The sequence below is a fragment of the Scleropages formosus genome, chromosome 5 (genome assembly GCF_900964775.1).
Source record: "Scleropages formosus chromosome 5, fSclFor1.1, whole genome shotgun sequence".
Lineage (NCBI taxonomy): Eukaryota > Metazoa > Chordata > Actinopteri > Osteoglossiformes > Osteoglossidae > Scleropages > Scleropages formosus.
This window is the reverse complement of record NC_041810.1, coordinates 11744515-11766197: the sequence shown is the minus strand read 5'-3', so window position 1 is coordinate 11766197 and position 21683 is coordinate 11744515. Positions and strand designations below refer to the sequence as shown.

General features: G+C 48.7%; 1 protein-coding gene across 28 annotated transcripts in view; it reads right to left on the bottom strand.

Moving 5' to 3' along the window:
• Positions 1-21683, bottom strand: part of LOC108938752 (receptor-type tyrosine-protein phosphatase delta) — a 325780-nt gene that overhangs the window by 71926 nt on the left and 232171 nt on the right. For all 28 annotated transcript variants that reach the window (XM_029251986.1, XM_029251996.1, XM_029251991.1 and 25 more), the window contains 2 exons: positions 4899-5044; positions 2674-2815 (listed from right to left, as the gene is read on the bottom strand). In XM_029251986.1, the coding sequence (XP_029107819.1) occupies positions 2674-2815; positions 4899-5044 (288 nt within the window). The remainder of the gene's footprint in view (positions 1-2673; positions 2816-4898; positions 5045-21683) is intronic.

Here is a 21683-nt window from a genome sequence, read left to right as displayed (position 1 = left end):
TGTGGTATGGGGTCCCTGTCAATGTTAAGCTGTTTACACTGATTTTCCCTTTTAGACAGCAGAGTGATTTTTACTGTATTAATTCAGGGCAAGCACCTTTACAAGGGCACTACAACAGGAGGTGGAATTCGAACCCAAGTCCTCAGAGTGGAAGGTGGCAGCTCTAACCTTTATGCCACCTGCTACCCTTTTGGGGAACAAAACCTTCTACAGATTTTCTAGTTGAAATTGTGTTAGTTGTTGACGCATGGAACGGTGGAAAGGCTGTGAGCAATTTCGTTTTCAGCGGCTGGGGTGGGCACTGCACTGCTGCATGCGAAAGCCCTCTGGAGATGGGACACAGCACCCAACCGGTTCAAAGTAAGCTCCTAAACTGAAAGTGAGCGTGTCCGTTGAACCCGACACAGCGGACGCCGAGCCCTTCCGATTAAGGGTTCACAGATTATCGCTGTTCAGCATCTCCTCCCGGGAGCGACGACTCTTCGCTGGATTATCTGTAATGCGGCAGGTGTGTGTGACAGAGGGGGGCGCGCAGCTCACGGTGACCCAAGGTAAGAGTTTGTTTTCCCATTAGCCAACCTGGGGGTTGTTGTCTGGGCATCTGTTCACAGGTTTCTGTTGGCACGCAGCCTCCCACCCCCTGACTGAACTGCTCTCTCTCTCTCTCTCTCTCTCTCTCTCTCTCTCTCTCTCTCTGTCTCCTCCCGCTTGCTGCCATTCCAGGCCTATTACATCAGAGGCCACCTTCGCTTACCTAGAGCGGCAGATAGGGGGTGAGGAGGGAGGTGGGACAAGCTGGGTAATAAACATGCTAATGTCTGCCGCCTCCACAAGCGACCTGTACAAAGCAAACCGCGGCTGAGTTTCCCATATTTCAACAAGAGGCTGGTGACGGGGCAGCCCTCGTCCCCCCTGTGAGACAAGGAGGCTGTTGCTACACTCCGTACACACTCCCAGAGCACAGGCCATTACAGAAAGTGTACGACCCCACAGCCACCTGCAACCCAACTTCATCGGGAACCTAAGAGCCCATCAAACGCACAGCCCACCATGACTAATCCACTAGAGGCTGTAATTGCCAATGCTGTCCAACATGGGCCCACTCATATTTACGGTCCATGTTGAGAACTTACGCTTGGATATGTCGGGAGAGGAAACAGAAGAGGATGACAAGCAGACACATGGATCTCTGATCAAATCAAAGCAGAACCCTCAGTGAAAGCGCCAGTGATGAGACTAAGGTTTTCATACTTTGGGCATGTCATGAAAAGACAGCGCTCCACAGAAAAGATGGTGATGATGGGAAAAGTTTTACGAAACAGAAGAAAAGGATGAGCAGCAACCGGATGGATGGACTCAATCACAGTGACAGTGGACACTCCCCTTTAACGCTAAGGACAAAAGTGGAGCACAAAACTTTCTGGAAGAACTATATGTGGGTGCTGCGCGTCATATGTATAATTGGTCAGCAAGTCTAAATCAACTCAAGGGCACTTAATAACAACAACATTCTGTATTTAGCCAATGGTCTTTCAAGGCTGTCCAGAACAAGGAATCTGCAGAAATTTTCATTGTGAGACAGGTACAATGTTCTTGCACTTTTCTGATGGAGAGGTGGACAATGAAGTAAGTAAAATATTAAGAAATTAATGCAAAGCAACGTAGCAATAAATAAGCCCTGTGACATCACTAATTGTGTTTTCTGCATTATTGTTTTCAAGTTTTTTTCACTAGGAAGCATCCAAATGTGTCAAAAATACAAGGGAATGTCTTCGATATGTCCATCATATCCGATTGCCTCACGTTGACTAAAATTAACGGAAATATCTTAAACTTTGACATTTACTTATATTTGCCTATCCAATATTTCCCAGAAGTGGACAGGTAAGGTGTCCAGACAACATAACTGTCCTGAGGACAACAAAAGACAAAAATTAATGTTGAGCCATTTCTTCTAAGAGAGGCAATAGAGGAAGAGTGAGCAGATAGTAAAGAAACTCAAAACGGAAAGAAACAACTGGCTCCAAGCACTTTAAACTAGTGGGAAGACAGACATAAAATGCAGCGGGACCACAGTGCCACATGTACGGCATGAGGGCCATTCAGGAGGAGCTGAAGAGAAGCTTGAATAAAAAACCGATTTTAACTTCAAGAAACGGAGCGAGGGACTGAAGAAGGGCACAGCTTTAGGACAGCACCTACACACACACAAACACACACCAAGATCTTCTGACCCTTTACGAATGAAAATTTGTTTCATGTGAAACGCCCGAAGACAACTTTCGAGGAAAACATGAAGGAATAACCTCGACGAGCGAGCAAAACCCAGGGTCACGACCGCGGTCGGCCGTTCTCACTTCCACATTTGACGCAGCTTCGCGGAAACACACGCTGAATGTGACAAGACCGCGGCCCTGAAGCATGACTGAGCGCAAGGGCGAAGACGGCAAAACATTTCCACCGATAAATCCGTGTGGTCGACGCGAGCGTGAAAACACATGTCCATAAAGACCCAAACGATGAGTGGAGGACAGACAGAAAGAGGAGCAGGAGGAGAGGAAGCTGAAAGAAAAGGTCTGAGTCTTACCTGTGGGGCCGGTGTGAGTGAAACGAGTTGGAAAGGGACAGAGTGTGAGGTTAGGTGCTTTCTGGTGCTCGGGAAGGAGAACCTACCACGCAAAACATTGAGTCTCGTGGAAGCACTGATCTCCCCCACACTGTTGGAGGCCACGCATTCATAAATGGCTTCGTCTCGCGGGGTACGAAGCGGCTGAATTCTCAGCACAGACCCAGAGCCATCGTCAAACTCTATCACCTGCAGGTGTGAGAGACAAGATATGTTAAAGGAGTTTTTTTGTTCACAATTGTTGACGGACCTCGAGAGAAGCCGACCTGCTCCCGATGGACACGAAGCGCACGGGCGGACAGGAGGTGCTTTCGGCCGCACATTCCTCATTCTGGGGACGTTCCTTATTCCCGGGACGTTCTTTATTCTGACGCTTGCCAACCTTTCCGTGACAGCTTGCTCACTTCATGCTAATGAGTTAGAGAGCAAACACTGCGGTAAAAATAGCACTATTTTAATAAATCTTTGGAGGTCTGCCTGCAGTAGCAGGACAGAGGTGAACGGTGTTTTCGGTCTTTCCTCGAACGAGAGAACCGCACGGATGCGTGCGTAAATCTACAAAGATAACGAAAGTTAACACGTTGAGTCAATGCACTAAAGTTTGCATGGTTCGTTTAAAAAGCAGAAATAAGGCACAGTGCCTTGAAAGCTGTGGTTAAGTCTAGAAGCCAGAACAGCGGGTTCAACGGGCGCCTTCGCGGGACGAGGTGTCAGTCGGGTCGACAAATTGGTTTGGACCTTTAATGCTCTTTAACCTTTGTTATCAGAACCTTAAATCAATGAAATGTCCGCGTGGCCTTTACCACGCTGCCCGGCGGCAGGACTTTCAAAGCGACAAAGGTTACCGACCCCCTGAATCAAAGAACGATCAGAATCTGTGCGCCCGCAGTTTTGGACAATCGTCACCAGACATGTCACACACACTGAGCTGAACCGTACGTGGACTGAGAGTGCAACACACCTGCGATGACAACTGAAACCACGGCCATTATGGAATAACTTTAAGAATGGCGAAGTAGTCTGCTCGATAGAGTCATTTTGGGGAGATATGAAACATTACAGAATCCAGAAATCACTTCTCTTTGTTTCTGCCTCAAAATAAAATCACATTGGCCCATTCTTAAAGTTAAACCAAAGGAAATTTACATAAACATACATTTGCTAATAATAATAATAATAATAATAATAATAATAATAATAATGGGACAGAAGCAGCACAGACATCTGGAGACAGCTGCAGACGATCACTGCACAGTGTTTTGACCGCAATACAGAAACACAAGACGAGTTCATCGGACGGATGACACACACGACTCAGAGATGTACAGTAGCTGACTGGGCTCTCGTCGCATGCCAGATACTCACTGTTTACAGAAAGGGCCGAGTGACAATTCGCACTTAGGGGCGATTAAGAAAACAACACCTAAAGTACCGTAGCTGCACAAACGTAAAGGGAAAGAGGAGGCGCGGCGCACACAGGTCACGAGGGCGGGGCCCCAAGGCGGAGCAGGCGCAATGCTCAGTGTCAGACGTGGAAGCGGCGAAGCCACAGACAGCCTTCCCCCGATTATTAATATATTAGTAGGGAGCGGGGGGAGGGGTTCGGAGCCGTGCCAGCAGACAGGCTATCGGAGAGCAATTGGCGGCGCTGTGGACAGAAGGCCGCTGGCGCATGCAGGCTGGGTCCTGGGTCCAGGATTCGGGGTCCTGGCCAGCGGAGGGACCGTGGGAAGAGGCTGATGCCATGCGTTCCACGTGCATGTTCAGTGAAGGGGGTGAATGAACACTGACCGGAGCCCATGCTAGTGCAAGAAACACCAGGAGAAGAGCGGCGCTTACAGCCACAGAGCCCTCCGTTCCATGTCTTCCATATGTGATTCTATTAGAATGCAGTGCCGATCGGATGAATGGAAGCCGCGTCAGTGTTCGGCCACAGTGTGTTAATTGTCATGGAATGCAAATTAATGAAGAAAAAAAAAAAAACATGCATTTTTAAATGGACTACGTGAACGTTTGACCACTAGCGACCAAAGGCAAACGATGGAGGCGGTGTGCTTGTTTGAAAAGAGGCGGTGGTGCAGTCAGAGGTGCATCGCGGACGGCACGGTGCCATGCACACATGCGTGTGGGGGGGCGTTGCCAGCGCAGATGCCGAAGCCCGTTAGCGCGTTGCTAAGCGCATGCAAGCACAGCCATAGGATGCCTGGGACACCAAGCCGCTCAGAAGCGTTTGTATGTCGAGCATTTTACATCAGAACAATAGACCTAATACCTCAAAGCGCTGGTTGCTGACTTTCTTCCCCTTCTTGTTCCACACTATTTTGGGCCGGGGGTCCCCCGTGGCCTGGCAGATGAAGGATGCGACCCCGCCCTGTACTCCTGTCTGGTCGTTGGGGGTTCTGAGGAACTTTGGTGGCGCTGCAGAGAAACACAAGAAACAAAGTTGACGTTCGGAGGCGCCACAGAGAGCCGCCCGCGTTCGCGTCCTTCCAAGTGCCGCTTCTCTCCTGCACGTCGCTGCTCTTCAAAACAGCCACGAGCGTTGACCGAAGAAGAGCGACACCCGACGCTCGCATCCAGGGAGCCATCGACTTTTCCCTGGATCACACCAAAATGATGTTGGCAACGCATCCACAACTCACTTCTCCAAGTCCTGCCTCACGCTTCCCATCGAGATCAATTCCCAGAAGCCCCCTCTAACCGATGGCCTTCCTCCTCCCCTCGCCCCCGTCGGAAAGCTTTCCGAAGCCCATTTCTACCACTTATTGCAGGTTTAGTTACAAAGTGTTCCCAAAACACCACGCGTGACTGAACGCACACTTGCTGCATCATGCACGCTCTACCAGTGCCGTCATAAGATCACTTAATAATGCCACAACGATGTTCAATGCATGTATTTATTCGGAATACAAACATCAATTAACACCTTCCCTCTACGGTACATACCAGTGCCACCGAATCAGTTTTCTCACATATGATCCAAATAATTAAGTGATCCATTATGACCGTATTTACACGGAGCAGCATGGGCCCTTGTCACCGGGTAACACGAAAAATACTGTAACACATGGTGCATCCTCAGCCGAGGATCAGCCGGGTCGGGGCCTTTGCTCCTTCGGAAAATTCTTGACATTCTTGGAATTCATCCCATATTAAATGGCTGCAGCCTCCAGAAAACTGCTGGCAACCTACCCTGTTGCCAATAATAACGATAATAATAATAATTCCAAGTGGTCTCTATTGCTCATTGTTTGGCTTTTCTAAAATGCCTTTATTGTCTGTATTATTATTATTATTATTATTATTTTTACTGTACATTGGTGTGTTCTTTTGTCCATGGAGGTCACTGTGGCTGTCATCAGCATGAGCGTTCTGACGACCAGCGCTAGAACAGCAGGGATCATGTTCACGGTGTCTGGAAATGAAATGTCGATACTCCTCAGGGTCTGGCGAAGAGGCGAACAGCCTGTCGGCGGCCAGATAGCGGTTTACTCTAAAATTAGCCCCGCTGCAGTGCCCTTACAGTAACCGGAGGATTAGAGAGGAATTTAAAGTGGCCCGTCTGCCGGCCCATCCCCGTGGCGCAGTTCGGCCTCAGGTTCGAGGGCCACGCTGAACATAATAGTCCGCGAAAGAGGTTCCCCGAAACACATAACATTTGAAAAATATGGACGTTTTCCATACGGTCCAAAATGACAAAAAAATGACACCCGGGGACGGGCTCTACTTTGCGTTAGAGGCGACGGCACGGGGGCCTCGGTCGCGCAGAAACGGCACGGCGCCGGCGCTCCGGCCGCGCGCCACGTGACGAACGCAGTCAGAAAATCTGCGGCAACGGCGTTTGGGAATTCCATAAAGCCGTTCTTAAAGGCTTAGCGCAGACTCTGACAAGGGAGAGAAATTACGTTTTTCTTCAAGAGAAGCCCGAGGTTCCCGAGCAGAACAGAGCGGCGCGGCGAGCGAAGCGGATTCCAGTGCGCGTTACTCGGAACCGCGTCGCTTTCCCCCCTCTTTTCCAGATGTGTGTGTTCTTTTTTTTTTTTTGTAAACTTTAAGATAAATGTACCTGAATGAACAGAGAGCCTTGCTCAGTTAATCCAGCGCTAAGCCCTCGCTCACAAACAAATGAAAAATGTAAAGCCAACAGAGGCTAAAAAGGTTAGCGATGCACACGTGGCCGCCACTGCCCCCCCCCCCCACTCCACCCCTCGGGATGTTATATAACCCTGTCATATTCACAGCCTCGCGAATGCAGTTCAGCAGCATCCTGCACCGGGGCCGGAGGTGAAGGCAGCCTTTGGAGAATGAGGGGGCGGAGTCACAGCAATTGTTATTGACAATTTGGGGGCGGAGTCACAGAAGTTTCTCCTCCCACCTCCTGCCATCAACAGTGCACAACAGACTGTGGAGACCCCAGCAAAATGCTATTTGCCTTCAAAGCCTTCACCAGAAACAAAGGAACACACACACACACACACACACACACACACACACACACACACACACACACACACACACACACACACACATCAAGAAGAGTGTTTGCAATCCCAGGAGTTCATAACCTCTTCCACAAAATGGTTCTGTTCAGGGTAGCATGGAGCAAATGTTCATTGCACACACAAAGACAGTCCCCCTCCATAACCAGGTGCAGATGTGAGCTGGTCGGGTGTTCAAAATGGCACAGGAACCACTCAGCTCTCTCTCTCTCACACACACACACACACACACACACACACACACACACACACACACACGCACACACGCACACACACACACACTGCCACGTGCTGCAGAGCAGCTGCCTGCTGACACAGCAACTTCCGTAAAACCGACGACTCTAATTATCATGGGACAAGTCCTTTGTGGCCGTTGGACAAACACAGAGAATGAAAGCTTTCGGCGAGGTGTTTATGATGCATAAGGACCACCGTGTGCCTCTTACTGGAACCGCAACGCTCCCTCATGGTGACAGCGGCGGGAAGGAGGCCGGACCCACCGTTGGTCGCGGAACGGGGAGAAGTGGGCTAATCTCCTGTGGATGTGTAACAAAGTGAATCGCAGGTGCTAGGCAGTTGCCTCTGCAGGTCTTACGCGACACCCTCGTAGCCCGGCTTGGCCGGCACGCGAACAAGAGCCATTATGCAAATTAATTTGTTAAAAACACCAGGAAAAGACTTCATAAATGGAATATTTTCCCAGCGCTCCCAGCCGTGAGTAATGCATACAGCGCCCCTCTTTGGGAGAGTAACTAATAGGTCAAAGAGGAAAGCATATGATCCCACGGCACGATCCCAATGGGGCTCTCTAGCTACGAGTCAGGGTCCATTACTCACGCTCCACGGCACCGCCATGCCACCCGCCAGCTCCTCCGCACAACAGCAGCTTCAGAAAGAGCACGATGCCCTAGCCGTCCTTTTCCAGCGACTGGCTTGTGCGGCCTGACTCTGGTACCAGCATGTACTGTGGTTGAGCAGGGCAACATGTCTGACCCTGTTCATTAGTGCAGAACCAGGTCCTGAGTAGCATCTAGAAAAGCTGTACATCATCCATCCATCCATCCATCTATCTATCTATCGCGCAGCAAGTAGTGCTGCTGTCTCACAGCACCTGGGTGAAGTGAGAGAGGGTGGGTTCAATCCCTGCTCAGTCTGTGTGGAGTTTGCATGTTCTCCCTGTGTCTGTGTGAGTTTCCCCTGGGTGCTCTGGTTTCCTCCCACAGTCCAAAGATATGCTGCTCAGGTTCACCCATAGCGTGTGAATGAGGGAGAGAGTGTGTGTGTTCCACTGATGTATGGATGAGTGACCCACTATAAGTAGTGTATCTAGCAGTGTAAGTCACCATGGTGAATAAGGTGTGTGGGCTACTAACGCTGCATTGTATCCACTGTAAGTCACTTTGGAGAAAAGCATCTGTTAAGTGAATAAATGTAAAACTGTGTCCACCGGTCTTTCTCTTTTCAGGTGGCGCATGCTTCATTCGTGAGCTCTTTTCCCAGCTCCCTTTTCCTCTGGTCATACGGTGCTGAGCAGTGACCACAGCCCCTGGGGGAGGAAGACGGAGGCAAAGCCCCACCTGCAGGTTGGCCACTGGAGGTCAGAGCGGCAGCGCTCTCTCAGGGGCCTCAGGCAAAGGGGAGACCAACCTGAGGACAGCTGACATGAAGCTGGGCTCGCGTGCAGTGCAGAAAGCTCTGGAACGGAGAGGAGGTCCCTGCGCAACAGATGCCGGCGACTGTCGCCATAAATCAGCTGAGGAGTGGAGACGGGACTTCGTCACTCAATAAAACAAGCGGCGGCCACAGATGACTCCGCACAGCTCCCGAACGAGCAGGATGGACAAAGGAAGGCCCGGGCAAAGCCCAACTCTGACAATCAAATCAGAACACGGGGCGAAGCCACACGCCGGTGGGCAGGTGCGGCCAGACTCCAACCCGTCTGTACAGCCTTTCAGAAGTGCTCTCCACATCAGGCTTGCACAATAAACAACATTATGTGCTTTCTACCTGAGAGGAGGAGGAAAAAAACGCACGGAAAATGACAGTTTATAATGGAGGGCAGCGGTGGTGGGCGTAAGAGCAGAGCCTTCCCTTCAGCCGCACGAGTCACAGCTTTCCGTCTGAGAGAAAGTTAATTAACTGACAGGATGGAGACCAGCCGCCGCTCACAAAAAAACACAGGTTCATCTATTCAGCCGCCACACGAAACATCACGCCATTAAACAACAGCATTATCGGAGAATACAGCAAACAATTATTACATAAGTGCTTTTTGTGAACTTCAAGCCTAGTATTCAATTGTGACACTGAAATAAATGAGATTTAACAGAGAAGAAGATGACGGGGAAATGTCTGTGAAAACGACAGCGATTGTTCTGTACGTTAGAAAACCGTTTTGTATACGTTAAACACAGATACAGTTAATGTTATACTGTAATATACATATTTACTCTTTGTCATACATTCATAGATAGACATTGGCCACTTTTTAAACTGTTAAATAAATAGTTTTACATTTTTTAATGCATGCCCATTTTCTAAAATTTTCCCCGTGAATGTGACCTGTGCTTATCCTCCCAGTAGACAGATGGCAGTAAAGATCATTCAAGTCCTGCAAACCATACGTTTTCGCAGCTGTATATCGGAGATTTTGATGAATGAATTGTAAATAAACTGAGGGATAGCTGCAGGATAAACTTTTTAACACTTGCATTGCAAAGGCAACTTTAGACTTTCAAAGCTACGAATACACTTCCTTAAACTTCTGAATTGTGACAATCAGACAATCAGTCAATCAATCCTCCAGTAATTCCTACATCCTACGCCGGGGCCACCTTCCAGATTCATAGACGCTCTTATGAAAAGACATTTTGGATTTTAAAAGAAACTTCAGCTACTACGAGACTGTCAAAGTGACCACTCCTCTTTATTTTATTGCTGACTGTTGAGACGTGAGCTGGGAGCTCTACTGTACGCTAAAGGCTCTCACTGTAAACGGAGGCGCCCTCCATTATTCTTCGTTTCAGTTCCAGTTAAAAGCGAGGGAGGCTGCCGGACCCCACTCTTCCACACTTCCGGCAGAACGTATTTCTGGCCCGATTGTTTCACGCTGTAAGATGTTAAACAGCCTGAACGGAAAAGCGGTAGCCTTTGATTTTCTTGTAAAAACCAAATTGAACCCTCAGGCAAGTGAACCTTAAGAAACGATAAAGAAAACCCCAACAAATTAAAAATCGATAGAAACGGCGGTTCTGCTCGAGCCTGTCGCCGACGCGCTATCTCCACCGAGGGCCCGCCGTATCGCACACAGATAGTCTAAGAGAGCGAGCGTTTCAAAGCGATTAAGCAAATGTGACGAGGAGGAAATGATAAGTGACAGCGCTCAGTCTGCTTTTAATTATTCTCTTCCACATTTAGCGCAGGGCATCATGGGAAACGGCTCCGCAGGAACACGAGCAGAGCGAGCGCCAAGTAGCCGGTGGGTCATTCCCAGGCCCATTGTCGCGCACGGCATCTGATCTTCTTCAGGAGGAATGGACCACATGCCAGTTTCCGACAGAAAGGTCCACACGGCCGAAACGGGCAAAGGAGACGAAAGGCCGCCCATTCCCGTCCGTCACGGCCGTCAGGGAGCGGCGGAACGGCTCACCGAAGAGTACGGCCGTTCTCGGCCACGGTCCTCCCCGCTTCAACGGAGACAGGTCACGGTCTTTCACGGGGAGCGCTCAAAAGCCCTTTCACACGCTGACAGAGAGGCCCTTTGACCAGGTGCCGGGGACCTCGCGGCCAACGCGGCTCCACGGACGAACCCTGAGTCCGTTTGTGTCGAGCGTGAAGGCGAGTGACGGATTTATGAGGCGGTCGCCTCCGATGGCAAACAGCAGCACAGTGGGAGTCGGAGAGCTGCTAGAATTAAAATTCATTTTGTTTATACAATGCAAAATACGAAAGCAGACCTTCGGTTACTAACAGTGGGTAAAACCGATCTATGGCAGACGGACGCGGACAAAAGAGCAGCTGGGAAAAGTGACCTTTTACACGCCGTTAATTTTATGGAACAAGAAAAACTTTGTTCATATTACTGCCTCAATGTTCTTTTGTTCTCTTTCCATTTTCCCCTCAGCAGAGGACCCTCATAACCTGCTGGTACCTGGTGTCAACACCCATGGGTGGGAAGGTCTCACCTATTTGCATCTCATTTGCATGACTGTCCTGGAGACTCTGCGTGAAGCCAGTGCCGAGGCTCGCTCGTAGGGCAACGATTTCAGGGAGGCGACACTCCGAAACGTTCCCCGCGCCAGTCGCAAGCGTTCTATCAACGGCTATTATTATTTCACATCAGTGTCAATATGTGATCTGACACAGCTTGACCGCAGGGCGAAGCGGTGTACCGGACAAGGTGATACACGGGTCGCGTTGCCCGCATTGGGAAACTGCAGCTTTTCAATAGATCAGATGGGGAAATGAAGGCGGATCCACTCACTCAGACTGTACATCGTGTCAGCCGTGCATGCTAACTTCTCCTTCCCCGGAAGCGCCCAGGTAGCACCATCACCACCGCCGCGAGGTCTCCCGAGACGGGGTTGAGCCGAGGGACCAGGAAGAGCGAACCTTGATGCTAAACCGCAATTAAACCCTCCAGGTGAGAAAGTGATGAGGGTAATTATAGAGAGTGTGCACACAGCACACGCGTTGGACAGGGTCACCTTTTCATGGGGTCACACGGCACATGAGAAGACGGGTCCCCTCCCGTTAAGGTCGAGATGAGAAGAGGACGAGCTGCGAAACACGTGGGATGCGGAAGCTGCTGCTGTTTCAGAGGCCAAAGAGGAATGGAGCCGTAATGACTGCGAACGCACGATTCGTACTCATTGCTTTTACCAGTAATGGAAAGAAAAATTATTTAAACATTTCACAGCTGTACATATAACTGCAATGCTGGCTTTCTCTGCTGGGGACGATTTTGTTTGTAGTGTGACTGACGTTGATTCTAATGAAACACTAGGAACACAGAGGGAAATACCGCTGCTTCATTATCTTTACCCACATTTAGATAACTACTACAAATTGGTTTTGAAATGTTTTACAAAATTATACATCTGTGACACCCCTGCGTAATCACATTTACACGTGCGATCATTTGGAAGAGAAGTGCGAGAGGGGACGTTTACTGCTTGACAACACATGTAAATATTCACACATACTGCATACATATATGATTTATAAAGTTACAATAAATTCTATTATTCTTTGACTAATTCAGTTGTGTTTTATTACTTCTGGAAAACGATCGGAATGGATACTGAAGAAGAATAATAACAAATGAAGTTCAGCGACGAGCCACAGACAACGCGAAATGCGCATCGCTGCACGGAGATGGGATTCGAGAAGTTTGCAGCACTAAACGCAGCTATAAGAGACTATTAACTTGATAAACCAATGAACAACTTCCTGTGCACCAACACACTTATTTAATTACGGAGTGTAACCCGCACCCCGAGGGATGCGGCGTGCTCTGCCTTCCGAGGGCTTTCGTGAGACGCAGATGAGAGAGGAAAAGGTAAAGTGAGCGGCGCTGTGTCACAACAAGCCGAAACGTGGTGCTCTCAGGAGGCCCAATTAAAGCAAAACAAAGAAAATGACAACTTCAGTGCTGTTTAAAACTTCTTTATTTCTACTGCGCACGTGTGCGCGCGCGTGTGCTGATGTTATGAATGTTTTATTCATTTGCGGCAAAAAAAAAAAAAAAAAAAAAAAAAATCAGTATATAGCCCAAGGAGAGCACTATTTCACTGTCTGTTTCTCAGTCTGCTGTTGAGTGCGTGATTAATATGATGCATATTTTTCCAGAAATTTAGCCGTGCTCATACATAGAGGGCAAGGAAGGCCAGAGTGATGGAGGCCTGGAGCAGCAAGTATCTGAGTGCTGAACCCAGTAGAGACACACCGTGTGTGTGCATGCGTGCGTGCGTGTAAAAGAGAGAGAGAGCAGAGGGGAGAGCGAACATTTTCGGACATTAAGAGTGCGGGAAGTGACGTGGTCCCGCAACAACTGCCTCGACGACCACTAGGTCCGCTCACGCTCAAGGTCATCGCACGGTTACCAAACAGTCGATCGCCGTACACGGTTTGTACCTTTGATGAGACGGTGTCACTGCGGACTGCGAGGAGAGTTCATGCTAGCGCCGCAAAACTTTTCTCATAATGGCCTTACGGAAAAGCATCGACGTAAAGAAGCCCAGCAATGGCAGTGCCAACGCGCTCAGAGTCACGGTGGGGAATACAAGTTAAACTCATTAAAACTTCGCTGCTGAGGACAGGCCCCAGCTGCAATAATTATTTTTTTCAAAATATTATTTTTTTATTATGCAGCAGTGAACACTCTGCCTGTTTCTGGAGCGGAACGTGACGGAACCAGACTAATTTCTTTCCCTTTGCCTTTGTCATGACTGCAGAAGCAGGAATTGGCGGCAGCCAGGAATTCCGGGTATTGTGCCGTAAACGTACACCTGCTGCACGATGACACAGAGCGACGCTGAAATGACCCTCCGTGGCCTCCGAATATAATCGCGGTGAGGGAGAAACACGGGGATACCGAGCCCTCGCCTAGCGGGACGATCGCGGTGTGTTACCACAATGTGGGCTTGTCTCATTATGACCCGAAGCAGTGCACCGTTTGGCCATCGTGGGCGACTTCTTGCGCCTCCTGTCTCAGAAACCCACGCCCCGCGGTTCTGCAAATAAAGCACACGTGGGCTGGAGAGGTGTCGAGGCGGTGTGTGCCACAGCATGTCCCCAGGTTGTATTAACAAAGGACCCATCGATCCAGTGCTGGTGTGACAGGGACACGGTTGGACTCGCAGCGTGAGCTTGTACTCTGCTGTACACTGGTATCCAAAGAGACCGGCTTCTTGGTGGACCCAATCATCCATAAGGGGTCCAAAATCAAAAGCCTGTAGGTTCTCAACTTCAGTCCCGGTGTAGTAGAATGAGCTCCCTATACCCCTCAGAGTTGCTGAATCCCTCCAGCAATTAAAGAACGGTCTCGAACTCATTTCTTTCAGAGCCATTTCTCTCCTTAGCTCCCAACAACTCCATAAATATTCATCACACCATCTGCCACAATCACCTCTCTATTTCTTGGGGTGACGTAGGCTGGCAGAAACTGTGTTACTAGCCAAAAGAGCTGTACTTTGACAGTCCTGTGTCCAAATCTATATCTTAGTTGTGAAACGCACTTTGTTTCCTGCGAGCTGTACGCTGCTTTGGAGAAAAGTGTCTGCCAAGTCGAGAAATGTTAAGTAAACGTCAATGAATAAATGTAAATGTAGCATCTACGGAGGCACCGCTGAACGTCGGACCAGACAAGAACACTTAACACCCGACGACATGCGTGAGAGCAGTGAACGCACTTTAATATAAATAACAATTCATGACTGCAGGCTGAGTTCACGTGACATAACCGCTCTGACGTCATCTCTCGTATTTTTTCATGCTGCTACATTATACACGTAGAGCCCAGCCGGAGTCCACATATCATCGTTCGGCAGCGGACGGACATAAGATTTAATAGTTGCCTCTAAACCTGGAGCAACTATTTCAAGACTGCAACATTTTTTTCCCCCTATCCAACACATTCCTTGGAGAAACTCGAGGCGAATGGCTCTCATTAATCATTCACCCACCGCGACGACAATGTCAGAATTCATAACGTGTTCTTCTGAAACAAGCCTTATTGCATCCTAAAGACAATTTCCCCGGCTGCCCTTCCGGGCCGACTTGTCGGATGGGGCTTCGGCGGAATTGGCTTTCATTTCACGGCCGTCCTGCTCTTAGCCCGCAGTCCTCACGGCTGCACCTTGCGCCATTCATCACGGGGGACGGCGCAGGAGCTCGGCCTTCCGCGCAGGCGGCCATTAGAGTGGCCCCATACCGCTGTGGCCAGATTGCCTTTCATCCCGACGACACATTTATCATCTTCTGCCCAACTTTTATCTCCCCCGTGCGAATCCTTATCGGGCCGGTCCCTCTAATAAAACGCTGAGAGCACCGTTAAACAAAATGGGGGGAAATAAAATGGAGTAAAGATGGCATTTCGATGGAGGAGTCGGGATTAAACCTGCAGAGCGGTGCGACTCCAGGAACGTTCCTTTTGGGGAGACGGCTATGGCGACGCAGCCCCGAGGAGCAGCCGCTCAGCAACTCAGCCCCTTGCGAGCGTGGATTTCCAGCAAAGCCTCGCATCCCTGGTCCCGCAGGAGATACGATCCTGGTCGTTCACGAGCCGAGTGTGATGACTGAACGACTGTCTTCCGAGTCCTTCGGAAGAAGTACGTGAATATTAGGAAGTTCGGTCCCTGGTCCTCCAGGATCATCATTAATAAAAACTCGAATTCCAAGACTTTTTCTTAGCTCAGAAAATCCTCCAGTTCCTGGTCCTTCCAGACGTGTGCAGGGATGCTATGCCGTTCAATGTCGTCAGCTCCTGTTGACCACGTGTACAAAGTCCTTCTAGAACTTGTCTCCTTAGTGTTAAAGAGCTGCGTCCAGTGTCACTGTGACTGAGTCCATCCATCCGGTTGCTGCTCGTCCTCTTCTTCTGTTTCCTACAACTTTTCTCATCGTCACCCATCCTTTTTTTTTGTACAAAGAATCCAACCTTCTCATCTGTGTCCAAAGTATGAAAACTTTAGTCTAGTCATTGGTGTTTGCGGTGACAGTTTTGGTCTCACATGACACAACATTCCACTGTTTTCCTGTATGTGTGTATGATTGTCAAAAGGTAGTACTCCACTCTTCAGCCAGAATCCAAGCTCTATTCCATTCCAGGGCCAGCTGGTCCTCTGTGGACCCCAGAGTGAAACCAACATGTCTCAGTGCTGAGATACTTTGGCCATTAAGGACGCTGCACCGTGACTGTGACTCATCCTCCTTTGGATGAAATCACAAGCGCATTCACAGAGCCACCTAAAAGCATCGGACAGCTCGGTTAATACGTTTTCTTCTGGTGACACGATCTGGGCGAACGCACATGTCTTCCATTAAGCACAAAGGTGTGACCAAGCGGCAAGGTGGACCTCACGTGTCACACTTTCCGCCCTGAGTCAAGGAGCCAAGATGCCTTGACGGCACAAGCAAGAGGTTACTCCTCCGCATCACAACAAAGACAAACATTTAATTTACACATATTCAATACGTGTGGAATGTGAACAAACTGTGCATTCATCTCTGGACAGTTCTGCTTTGAAGAGAGTACAAACGACCGACGAGGTCTGTTCACATTTTGCAAAATCACACGTCGCATTGGGTCGAGTGCAAAGCTTTTTACTCTTTATTCAGTTTTCAATCCTAAAATAAACCACATTGGGAAAAGGACTTTTACTATGGGGCAGCAGCAGTGGCAGGAGGTGTTTCTATTCTTTGAGAACCCCTGTTCGAACTCTTGCTCCCTCTGTGGTATTCTTATTTATTTAGCACACACTTTTCTCCAACGCAACTTCCAGTGGATGCTATGTAGTGCTATGAGCCCACACACCTTATTCACCGTGGTGACTTACACTGCTAGATACACTACTTACAAAGGGTCACTCATCCATACATCAGTGGAATACACTCTCTCTGTCACTCACACACTATGGGGGAACCTGAACAGCATGTCTTTGGAGTGTGGGAGGAAACCGGAGCACTCTTGATCAAGGTACTTACCCTGAACTCACACAGTAAAAATTACCATGGTGTATCAGTGGGTAAGTCTGTCTATGAAGGTCAGTGTACAAACCTTGCAGTGTAAATCACCCTGGAATAAAGTGTGGGACGAATAAATGATTAATGTTTTTTGGGTGGAAAGGTCATTTTTCCCTCTAGTCTGTCCTCACGGTGGGGTCACCCATTCGGAGAAGATAAAACTCTGCTCTGGTTCACTCTGTGGATCCACCTTTATCCCCACGGGATAAATCTTCAGCGCACAAAGTGTGATGCTACCGTGGAAGCGATGATACCGTTATACCGAGTCCTGTCTTCACACGGTCTGAACAACATTTATTGCCGACAACAGAGTCATAATGGGCAGAATTTTGGTCTTACAGGTTTATAATCTGATGACGGTTGTCGGCAAAACACCTCATCCCGCGCTCGGTGTGCAGATAGCGAAGAATGCATAATTCATCAAAGTCATTTCCATCAGCAGGTGGGGAGGCAGGCCGCCTCCGCTGTCAGTGCAGCCTGCACACGACAGGAATGGACGTCGGACGAATCCCCGACGCCGACGTGGAAAGACGATAAAATACGAGGAACGTTGCGATGTGTGAAATAACAATAAAAATAAGTCCAAAGCGCGGCGATGCTGCCAGCCTGTTTGGATCAATCTGTTACTCATTCATTTCTTTCCGCGTGCTTTTTTCCACCAGTCACAGAGAATAAAGAACGCCTCTTTGCTCGGCTCGGCGTTTGCCGCCCCCCCAACAGAAGCCGTGCCTACACGTATTTCTCACACTGCAGATCCCTGAGGATTTCACTGCAGCCCGGCTGCTCAGTCGCGCTCTCCCCCACATCACAGTATTACTGCTAACCGGAGGTTCACCGTCACTCATCCCAGTGTCTAATGCCCCAAATCCGTTGGAGCCTCGAAGAAAGCCGACCGCACAGCATGCCACTTTCGCCTTCTTTGCAGTGGAGGGAAACGGGCTCATCTGTGGGAAATGGGTTAAACACACCGACACCTAGGATCCGCAACCCGGAGCTGTGAGCCCAGCCCATGCACTCGAATCCATGCTCCATTGAGTCCATGTGGTTAAACGGAATTGGCTGCTGTGCTCCTGTTCCCTCCACCGTCGCTCCTCCAACGCATCCCAGGGCGAGTGCACAGGGTTCTTTCTGCTCTTTCGGCCCCCCAACGCAGTTGATCACAGACTCGTGTTCCATCACATTTCACACCGCTGCCATATTTTCGCTTTATTAAATTGCCTCTGGCTGAGAGAGGAGGGTGTAAATGTCTGAATCTACCCAAAATTCCACTCGCACACTATCAGGAAAACTCTACATACCTGTATATCCTAAATACTCAAGTGTTTTTTTTTTTACCTTGACTTTTAAGTGCCACTTTAATCAGTGTGGTCTCTCTCCACTGGCTTCCTCTTTCTGCCTATATCATGTCCAACACTCTCATCAGGGCCTACAAGTTGGTCAAAGGATCTGCACCTTGATACCTACAAGACCCGATCCCTCCCTACAGCTCAGCAAGAGATCTGTGCTCCTCCACCTCCGGCTGCTCGGTGGTCTCGCTCAGAGGGTCCAAAACTGAATGTGGATAAACTTCCCTCTGTCCCACAGAGCTAATGAATCCTCCCAGCATCCAAGAATGGTCTCAAACCCAGAGTCACTTCTCTCCTGATCTCCTGACAGCCCCATTATGAGTCCAACCCCATCTGCTATGATTATCTATGTATTTGACATCTGACTGTCACTTCTATAGGAGCAACTTGAGGGATGTGAATCAGGAACATGGTTGCTGTGACGAAACCTTCTTGTTTTTGATACACTTTTGTTTACTCTTGGAAGATGTACATGGAAGCACCACAAGAAGCACTGCTGTTACAGTATTGGATTCATTCACTGAAGCCCCCACGGGGATCAGGGGGCTTTTCAACAGCAGTTCCATCTAGGAAACTTACTAAAAACAGGAAAAAGAGTTAAAAAAAAAAAAAAAAAAAAAAAACACAAAACACTGTGCTTCAAAGTCTCGTCTCCCACAAAGTTCATTATCTGTATATATTGGGTGCTATGTCACAAATGTTTGAGTTTCAAATTTTTGAAATACTTTTCCAGTTATTTATTAATGCATCTGATGGCGCTTCACACCCTGCTGATGTGCATTGACGGCCCACACAACTGGCTGCATTTCACAAGAAGGATGCAGCGTGGACACAACTCAGCAGTCATCTGGTGGTTTCCTTTATCTTCCGCAGGTCTGTCCCTGAACAGAGGAAGGGGAGACCAAAGAAAGGAAACCTGGCGAATGCAACACGTTTACGTCTTTCGGTCTGCATACTGTTCCCGTTCCCCTCTCATTACAAGTAAAAGAGTGTGATAACCACCTGGAGGCAGATGCACATGTGTGCTCGCACCCTTGCTGTCCCCGCTCGCTCACCCCACGCTCGGCTCTGCTTGCTTACCCTCCGGAATTCCAGAACTTCGGAGCACTGCGCTGAGGGCCGGGTGTCACCTGCCTACTCACGCATCCCGCGGGTTCACATAGAGGGGTGATGAACACCTCCACGTGCTTCCTGGAAATTTCCTCCTCCAGTTCACCGCTGGAGTTCAGTCCTGGGCTCGGATCAGAAATTAATTTACTCGACTGACTCCTGATCTTGATGCAGCGTTCCCCAGGAGCATCTCGGATCGCCGAGGCAGTGGTGGCGGTGGTGGAGTGCGAATGCCCAGGAGAGCAGGCCCTAGGCCGCCCACATCCTAAGGCAATTAAAAGGCTGAAAGATTGTTGTCATTTGGCCCCTTAATTACTCCAGCTTAAGTTATTAAAGTGCTAATTGATTAGGTATGATCGCTCGGGAACAAACGGGCTCCTCGCTGCAACCCCCTCCCTCCAGCATCATGTGGATTCCATACTAAACGCTGCAGATGGTGAAACAGTGACAGCCCTCCTGGAGATGAAGGCGCCAGGATGATGCTCCTCAAACGTTGTGAGGAAAGGTGGTGCAGACCCATCAGCCAGACAGGCTATGGCGAGTGGCACCAATGAGAGGGCTGCTCATATTTGGGGAAAGAAAGAAGGTCCACAGGATCCATAACTCTGCAGTGTAACCCGTGTGCTGTAAATATAACCTTCCACCATCTGTGGGTCGAAGCTGCTTTATGCATCATTCTCCGCACCTTCCATGCTCCTCCAACGGAAATGTTAATGCGAGACAGGAGGGGAAACGTCTTTATTTCCCAACACCGCCGATCGCTGTTCATATCGTGAACATCCAATCATCAAAAGAAAGTAATCAGAGCTGCACAAAATTGTCCTGATGAGCATGAGCTGCTGCTAGATACTACGTTTTCTTTTCATTATTTTCCGAAACGCCATAATTAATGTGTTTATCTGCTCTCGTGCCGCAGCTTTGGAGTGGATTCGGCGAACCAATGGGAGAGGAGCAAGGCGCCCGCGTGGACCACCGCCTTGCCGCAACAGGCCTGGGGGAGTCCAACACTCCATTAGGCACGTTTGAAGCGATCGAGCTGAGGGAGCCTCAAATGAATCTGTTTACCCTTTTTATCATTTCGAGAGACGCCGTGACTCCATTTCTAAACTCCTCACAGAATAGTAAACAGAAATCCAGGCGAGAGCAAACAATATCTCGAGAGCCGGCTACAAATATTATAAACACTTTCTGGTGGCAATTCAGGGGGGAAACTATACATTGCACTCTTTGGGTGATGTTACACCAACAAAATGTCTTGACTGTCAAAACACAACTATTATTATTATTATTATTATTATTATTATTATTATTATTATTGCTGTTGTTGTTGTTGTTGATTTAACTAAACCTTCACTGAAGCAGCTTAAAGTGTAATACATATTTACTCGACCAAGGCTTTTGAACTGTATCAATTTACAAACAATGGTTTTAATACTGTTGGCCACTAATGGGGTAATCAATACCACTCATTAGTAACTACTTGCTAATGGTGGTCTTACTGTCATTTTCGGTATATGGGTACAGTATTATTGGGGGTGCGGTGGCGCAGCAGGTTTGGCCAAGGTCTCCTCTCCGGTGGGTCTGTGTCTAGGTACAGTATACTTACTTACCCTAAACAGATGCAGTAAAAATTACCTAATTACATACAAAGGTAAACACTAAGTTTTTCAACAATGTCAATCGCACACACATTTTCTGAAACCGCTTGTTCCATGCGGGGCCGCTGGGATCCGGAGCCTAACCCGGCAACACAGGGCACAACGCTGGAGGGGGGAAGGGACACACCCAGGACGGGATGCCAGTCCGTCACAAGGCACCCCAAGTGGGACTCAAACCCCAGAAACACCGGAGAGCAGGACCCAGCCAAACCCAATGCACCATCGCACCCACCCCCCCTCCAATGTCAAACACTTTGGATCAAAGTGTCTGATCAATGAATAAACTTAATCAAGTATAAGTAGCTCGGTGAAGGGCACTATACTGCAGAAGCAAGTGAGGTTCAAACCTGGGCCTTTCAAGCAGTGGACAGCAGCACTAAGCACTACACCACCTGCTTCCTACATATCTCATGACGGTAAGTACACTATTAGTGTTCAATCTCAGGGCAATAGCCTTCTAGCAGAAACAATAAATGACTCCTAACCAAACTGAAATTAAAATTACTATGGTCAGTAATTAGCCTAAATAAGGTACTGGCAAGGAACAAATAATGAAGCTGGTATAGGACACCCTCTCTGCGTAATTGCATTTTCCATCCATAACCAACAAATGTGCTTCATAATGAAGGGACTGCCAATAAATGCATAAATAATGATTGATAAAGCCCCTATATCATCAATTAGAATAGGGACAAATTGA